General features: G+C 34.8%; 2 protein-coding genes across 3 annotated transcripts in view; one reads left to right on the top strand and one right to left on the bottom strand.

The window, feature by feature from the left end:
- The first annotated feature begins 381 nt into the window (after positions 1–381).
- Positions 382–3,767, top strand: LOC107549326 (WW domain-binding protein 2-like). The gene is made up of 5 exons (XM_016230373.1): positions 382–527; positions 2,450–2,558; positions 2,831–2,966; positions 3,379–3,471; positions 3,577–3,767. The coding sequence occupies exons 1-5, from the start codon at positions 469–471 to the stop codon at positions 3,765–3,767; spliced, it is 588 nt and encodes a 195-aa protein (XP_016085859.1). The 5' UTR covers positions 382–468.
- A 1,497-nt stretch (positions 3,768–5,264) lies between these two features.
- The window catches only part of LOC107549336 (tripartite motif-containing protein 65-like), a 9,279-nt gene continuing 6,495 nt past the window's right edge, over positions 5,265–8,048 (bottom strand). For both annotated transcript variants that reach the window (XM_016230381.1, XM_016230382.1), the window contains exons 5-7: positions 7,474–7,642; positions 6,191–6,280; positions 5,265–6,094 (exon numbers count right to left, since the gene is read on the bottom strand). In XM_016230381.1, coding sequence (XP_016085867.1) covers positions 5,550–6,094; positions 6,191–6,280; positions 7,474–7,642 — 804 coding nt within the window. In that variant the 3' untranslated portion in view covers positions 5,265–5,549. The remainder of the gene's footprint in view (positions 6,095–6,190; positions 6,281–7,473; positions 7,643–8,048) is intronic.

Raw genomic sequence — 8,048 nt, 5'->3', positions numbered from 1 at the left:
TCTATCTGTCTGTCTGTCTGTCTGTCTGTCTGTCTATCTGTCTATCTGTCTATCAGTCAAGTCAAGTCACCTTTATTTATATAGCGCTTTTAACAATACAGATTGTGTCAAAGCAACTGAACAGCATTAATTAGGAAAATAGTGTGTCAATAATGCAAAATGGCAATAGTAAATAGTAGCAGTCTGTCTGTCTGTCTGTCTGTCTGTCTGTCTGTCTGTCTGTCTGTCTGTCTGTCTATCTATCTATCTATCTAAGCAAAGAAAAATTAAATGTTATGAGATTAACATTATTCTCCTTTGATTAGATAAATATTTATTTGTTATTTGAGAAGGTTCGGGAAATGTCTCAAACCCGCTCGTTGACGTCACCGGGGGGCGTGGCCTATGCCGGAAGTGCGGGTGGCTCTTTGAGTTGCGCTCGTAGAATGCAGAGCGTCAGTTTCGCACAATAACAGACAGATTTCAAGCATGGCCCTCAACAACAATCATTCTGAATCTGGAGGTGTTATCATCAACAACAGCGAAAGGTAATGTCGCGTATTCATTATTGCTGTCATTATTTTGCTATATATAGATATATATATGATAAATCTGGTACTGTCCTATTTTTGATTTCACGGATTTGTCCAAAACGTCCATGATATTGAATTAATTGTTGTGTTTGAGGTTTTTCTGTTCACATAATATGAATAGTACAGTCTACAGTGTCATGTGTTGAATAACATCGCGTGAACCGTTAGATCACACCCATTTTATTCATTTGCAGTTTTCATACTGTCAGCTGTTTATGTATTCATTTTAAGCAACATTATGTTTACACGCTGTAAATGCAGCCCATAATCAGTCACATAAGTTGTTATCTTTTAAAAAACGTGAATCTTGCGCAGCTTTCAGAGTCCTACTATGGCGAAGTCTGCGTCTATGAATATTAAATAATTCAGTCATGCTCAAGTTGCTTGGAAACCTTCCTGCAGCCCTATTAATATTCATGACGCATGCCGACTGACTTACACGCTGTAAATGCAGCCCATAATCAGTCACATAAGTTGTTATCTTTTAAAAACGTGGATCTTGCGCAGCTTTCAGAGTCCTACTATGGCGAAGTCTGCGTCTATGAATATTAAATAATTCAGTCATGCTCAAGTTGCTTGGAAACCTTCCTGCAGCCCTATTAATATTCATGACGCATGCCGACTGATGAACCCCTGGTTGTGTTTCAGCCAATCAGCTGGAGGCATGCCACGTTACCTAATTAATATTAATGAGCTCAGCCCTCGCCATCGTAGGATTTGTATTTCTGCTGTGCTGTAAATGCTTGTTAGTCGCAGTAGGTCAGCAATAATCTTCTTAAGCTTCTTCTAAAAGAAATAACATGCTCTTAAAGTTTCACAATAGCTGTGATCTTATTACACAACGGATAAAAGACTGAGATTGATGACACCAGCTATGACAACATATCACTAACATATCAACAGACCATTAACATATTTTTATTTATTTAGTCATTTAGCAGATGCTTTTATCGTTAGTCGCAGTAGGTCAGCAATAATCTTCTTAAGCTTCTTCTAAAAGAAATAACATGCTCTTAAAGTTTCACAATAGCTGTGATCTTATTACACAACGGATAAAAGACTGAGATTGATGACACCAGCTATGACAACATATCACTAACATATCAACAGACTATTAACATATTTTTATTTATTTAGTCATTTAGCAGATGCTTTTATCCAAAGCGACTTACAAATGAGGACAACAGATATACATATATCACATAAGTACCCAAATATATTTGATATTGAATGATACTTTTTAAGCATTTTTATTTATTTAAATTGTTTGCATCACCTTGTACATTACGTTTTTATTCATACCCATTATTGTTATTATTACCTTAATAAGTTATTATTATATTTGTATTTATTTTAATGTATTTTTAATAATTTTACTAACTACTACTACTATTTATATTACATTTTTATAATATTACAGATAAATGATTAAATACTACAACTTGTAATAATAAAATATATATTTATTTTTAACTTTTACATTTTTATATTATTGATTTTTTATTTATATAATTTCTATTTTTATTTATATTATATTCATTAATATTATTATTATTGATACAAATGTTCTTATAACTACAACTTAAAATGACAATTATTATTATTATTATTTTATTTCTTAAATGTATATATCATTATAAATTGTAATAATATATATTTGATTTATTTTTCATATTTTTACATTATTTATTTCATAATAGTAGTATTTTATTATTGTTGTTTATTATTATTATTAATAGTGAATTATTATAACAAGAGACAACTTTCTTTGATTGCTGGTATTCTTTACATTTATAAACAAAAGTCTTTGTTCCTTGTCAGTGATGTGTTGCCAGAGAATGTGCTGACTGTAATAAACCAAATCTGTTTTCCTGCAGTGTCTTGATGTCATATGAGAATGTGGAGCTGGTGTTCAGTGACACAGAACGCTTGCCAGAAGCCTTCAGAAAAAGCAAGAAGGGAAGCGTTTACCTGACACCTTACAGGGTACATAATACAAGAGGAGGAGTTCAGACCATCATCTTATTTTTTTAATGATGATAAGGACAGAGCAATGAAACAATTAAATAATAAAAGTGTGCATTATCTTTAAACATATTTTTAATATGATAAACCTGATGGATTTGGGCATCGTCTGTCCCCTGATTGGCTACATGATGCATGTGATATATAAAATTTAGAAATGTGCAATAAGGTCTTTTTCAGTGGTTTGTAAATGAATGTGTTCATCATTTGAACTGCTGTGGTTTGATCTTTAGGTGATCTTCTTGACTAAAGGGAAGGACCCTCTGCAGTCTTTCATGATGCCGTTTTATCTTATGAAGGCCTGTGAGGTCAAACAGCCAGTACTTGGTGCCAACTACATTAAGGGAATGATCAGCGCCGAGCCTGGAGGTAAAACACCTCGAATTCGAATAATGCAAATAATTGCAGCTGATTCAATAAATTTACTTTCATATCATGTAATTCAAAACAATTGACACGTCTTTATATTATACAATATTGGTGTTAATATAATAATACATATTTTATTAAAAAAAAAGATATATATATACTGTATATTATGCATTCATGTTAAAAAACACAGTATTATGGGTGTTCAATTTTGATTTTCATGTTAACATGTTCAGCTTCAAATAAAAGTACTCAGATCAAGACCCTCCTTGAGTTTTCATTTGAATAATCTGGTCCTGGGAAGAAAGTATATGAAGAGTCCAGGTTTAGTGTAATCTGAACATCAAAAGGGAAGAGACAATGTACTCGTAGTAATAAAGTTTACTGAAGAGTGTTTCCATCACTGCTGCAGGTGGTTGGGAAGGTTCTGCAACCTTCAAGTTGATTTTTATTGCGGGAGGAGCGATTGAGTTTGGACAGTACATGCTACAGGTGGCGGCACAGGGTACGTTTTAAAAGTAACATAATTTGATTTAAAAAGAAATGTTTTACCATCAGGTTGTTGATTTGATGTGGAAGCATTACCTTCAGTCTCTCTCATTCATTTCAGCATCCAGAGGGCAACCGGTGACTGTAAATTACGGTTGTCCTTACATGGCGAACGGGGCGTACGCTTACCCTCCACCTCCTCCTGCTAACGGCATGTATTCAGCCACACCTCCTCCTCCTGGATACGCCTACCCTGGACCTCCACCTCCAGGTTATAACACAACATATTATGTCCAAAATAGTGCAGAGTAAACGATGTACTGACATTTAAACTTGTATTCAAAACACTTCAAACTGCTGTTATTTGGAGCAGTCGTAGCCTAATGGTTAGAGAGTCGAACTTGTAACCCAAAGGTTGCGGGTTCGAGTCTCGGTACCGGCAGGGATTGTAGGTGGGGGGAGTGAATGATCAACGCTCTCTTCCTTCCTCCCTCTGCTCCGGGTGTGTGTTCATTACTCACTGCTGTTTGTGTGTGTGTACTTGGATGAGTTAAATGCAGAGTACAAATTCCGAGTATGGGACACCACACTTGGCCACACTTTCACTCTGAATTTTTTCTCACAATTGCTAGTTTTAGATCTCACAATTCTAACTTTTTTGACCTATAATGTGACATGCTCAACTTTCCAATTAAAAAGTGATGAAGCAACCAGGAGGAATATCAGCTTTGATTGTTTTTAATATCTCCCTCTTGACTGGTTTGATTAGACTAAGTGGACCAAATTCGACTAAAAATGCAATCATTTGTTTGATAACTGGACTTCACTTGCTAAATTAAATAATAAACATACTATAACAAGCAAAGCATTACTATTGCATAAAAATTGTGTTTAGTAAGCCTAAATGATACATATTGTGAAGTATGCAAGTAAGCTATTCTGAACACAACCAATGATAATGAAATGAGAGTTTATGACTAGAGTTTTAGAGTATGAAATTTAATTTCATAATCACATATGTCAATATCTGAAGTGTTAAAAGATCAATGGACACATCATCCACGATGTAGTTAAACTCTGTAAAAAACAAAATGCTACTAAACCTGATACAGTAGAAATACGTAAAAATACAAATCACTATAACAAGAATCCTACAGCACAGGAACACAGAAGACGGAAATGAACAACATAACTGTTTGTACTTTAAAACTGCCGGCGAACAGGTCTGTTTCTGAATATTTAAAAACTAGAAATGGGAATCATATACTAGAGTGGATACAGCAGAAAATTATTTTGATCTCACTCGAACACAACATAAAAACTAAATAATGCACAGCTGGCCCTCAATGCAAACTCTTCAAAACTTCTTAAAAGTTCATGTAACCTGCTATCATTTGGCCACAGGAAATATGGCAAAGATTTAGGACAGAAACACACTTTATGAAGTACACAAACACAGATGTTCTGTGTGTGTGTTTTGGAATAGTTATTGAAAGACATCTCTTCTGCTCATCAAGGCTGCATTTATTTGATCAAAAATACAGCAAAAACAATAAAAATAGTTAAATATTATTACAATTTAAAATAACTGTTTTATATTTGAATTTATATTCAAATGTAATTTATTCCTGTGATCAAAGCTGAATTTTCAGCATCATTACTCCAGTCTTCAGGGTCACATGATCCTCCAGAAATCATTCTAATATGCTGATTAATATGAATGTATGAAATATATTTAAAAATAATTATTTTAAATTGTAATATTTCACAACATTCAAATCAATGTAGAATTTGTGAGCATAACAGACTTCTTTTAAAAACATTATTTTTCATTTTAAATACTTGCAATGAATATTTCACTACATATTTCACTTCAGTGTGAGCATCTGCGTCTACATACTTGCGTGAAGTATGTTTCAGCCCTTACACAATTCTCCACAGATCAACCCGAACCATCCCAGAGTAGATACTGAGCTCGTCAAATCTCACCACTGCTCAAAAACACCAGGAGTAAATGATGACAAAGGAAGGCCACACGTCTCAGGTTCAGCTACAGTAGGGATGATGCATCTATTTCCCCAGGATCAAACCTTTTCATGCACGCGGTTCACAGAGCGTAACGGTGACGCCCTCTCCGATCCAGCAGGCCGGGAGCAGTGCTTGTGTAAAGGCGCAGTGGAAGGCGTGCAGCCGGACCTGTCCCTCGGCGTAGTACGTCAGCGTCCCGGCATCATAGTCCAGCAGCATCCCGATGCGCAGCGGCTGAGCGTTCGGCTGCAGCTGGCCGGCGACGGACTCCTTGCAGCCGGCGTGCCACGCGCTCAGCTGCCGCTCGTCCAGCTGCAGGCTCCACGACAGCTCGTTCATCCCCACCATGCAGCGCTTGCCCTTCTCCTTGCGCGGGATGTTCGGGTACGTCACGCCCACATAGGCCCACGGTTTGGACACCTCCAGCTCCCAGTAGTGCTGGCCGTGAGTGAAGCTCTGCAAACACAACACCTGCCAGGTGTGGTCGAAGCGGGACTCATCGGCCAGGACGGGGCGGGGCCCCGATGTCAGATGCTCCGCCCTCCTGTTGCTCTGGGAGAGTCGTAAGTGAGCATTGGCGGTGCGAGGGTCGAAGGTCAGGTTGCAACGGTCTGGATGAAGAGAAGAATTGCAACATATGAGAATAATAAACTACTGATGGCTTCTAAAGCATTGTAGTATCCTGAGATGATATGATATGAGCGTACATGCGTTCAGTCCCTCCATCTCGGCTGGATATGATGGTGTTGCAGGACTGGGAACAACAGCCAGAACTGGCCTCTTATCTTGAGGAGAGCCTACGAGAAAGACAACGAGAAAATGATGATGATGATGAGACATAGATAACACAGGATTTTTAGAAAAAAAAAAAAAAAAAAAGTAAAAACAGTATTTTAAATAATTATCATTTATTTATAAAACTGTTCCCTTGCAAAGTTCATGATTGGTTAAATAAAATATGTAATTGACAGGACTATGGCATAAGTACCATAATATATATATTTAAAAAATATTTAGAATAAAATATATAATAAATAAATAATAATTGTTTATTTTATTTTAAATCTATTTTAAATACATCTTTTTTTAGCATCACTTTTTCATAAAAATCCGTAAATTGTTATCCACCAAGATTTTAAAAATATGGCAGAAAACATAAAACATGCTTGACAGATATGGATAAAACAATATTTTTAGACCAAAAAATTTAAATAAAATTATATTTTAAATAAATTTGTATTACTGTTTTAAACTTAATTACTATACCTTATGATACGTTATTGTTATTTTGTAACATTTATGACAGTTTATATAAATAAATACATTTACATTTATCAAAATAGTGATAGGTCTACCATACTATTACTTTGAAAACTGTCAAAAGGACCATTATTTTTTTGTACATTTTTGTTATTACTATGCTTTCATCAAACGGAGTATATATTGAGATATATATATATATATATAGTTATATATAGTTATTGACCAAAAGCTCTCGTTTTTGGCTGACATTGCCCACTCCTAGATTGGTATAATCTGTTGTTCTTTATAAAGTGTTTTTGGGTGTGTGTTTATGTTTGATTTAGGAGCAGGTGTATAATCTGAATTGGATTATACATTACACTAATTAATAGACTGCTGTGAAAAAAAAATATAAAAAAAAATGGCAGAAAATGTGTGTACAACTTCAGTCCATCCTAAAATAACAAGCACCGATTATTTTACACAGTAAAGATTTAATACCACAAATCTGACTAAATTTGGCAAATCCGGTGATTGACCTCAAACACTCAGCACCTTGCAAACATAACTTTGTTTACTGGCTGACTGATAAAAGAAATCTATGTGTCCTGACTCTTTAATAAATTTAAATAATTTTTATAATTTAAAAAAATGCAAGTAATTAGACTGAAACAGGTGATTTAAGACAGCCATTTTTGTGTGCATTTAGCGTCAGACGGTCAATGAACAGACTGTGATCATTCCTCACCCTCTTTATCCTGTCCTCCGGACACCTGTACAGCTCTCTCCAGATCCTCACACACCAGCTTGGACACGCGGGACAGGACGTCTGTGATGGGCGTCAGCTTCTCCTGAACGCTCACATGCACATCCACAGGAACGTCACTGAAGCGTGGGACCTTTATGAACCTGGAGTCCTGCATCAGCACACAAACATAATCAGACCTATTCACATCTGTGACAACATTAACAATAAACTCTAAAACAATCATATCAAAATTAATAATTAATATGATGATAAATTAATATCACTGTAAAAATACTGACAATAGTAATATTTTCCCCACAAAAACAATCTTAGTAGCATCAACAAGCATTTTTAAATGATTAATTTAAAAAGAAAATGAAGCCAGTTTTATTTTTTTATTTAATTAATAAATGTTATTAATTAAAAATAAAAAAAAATTTGTGTGGTGCACATTTCTAAAAATAACTAAATAAATAATTAAAAAATTACAAATATAAATAAAATAAAACTAAATAAAATAAAACAAAACAAAACAAAATTAAATTAAATTAAATTAAATTAAATTAAATTAAATT

The sequence above is a fragment of the Sinocyclocheilus grahami genome, unplaced genomic scaffold (genome assembly GCF_001515645.1).
Source record: "Sinocyclocheilus grahami isolate Dianchi unplaced genomic scaffold, SAMN03320097.WGS_v1.1 scaffold369.1, whole genome shotgun sequence".
NCBI classification, from domain to species: domain Eukaryota; kingdom Metazoa; phylum Chordata; class Actinopteri; order Cypriniformes; family Cyprinidae; genus Sinocyclocheilus; species Sinocyclocheilus grahami.
This window is presented reverse-complemented; position numbering and strand designations above follow the sequence as displayed.

Coding starts and splice junctions, on each gene's coding strand:
- LOC107549326 (XM_016230373.1), top strand. CDS start 469: ATGGCCCTCAACAACAATCATTCTGAATCTGGAGGTGTTATCATCAAC. Junction 528..2,449: donor ATCATCAACAACAGCGAAAG/GTAATGTCGCGT, acceptor GTTTTCCTGCAG/TGTCTTGATGTCATATGAGA. Junction 3,472..3,576: donor GCTACAGGTGGCGGCACAGG/GTACGTTTTAAA, acceptor CATTCATTTCAG/CATCCAGAGGGCAACCGGTG.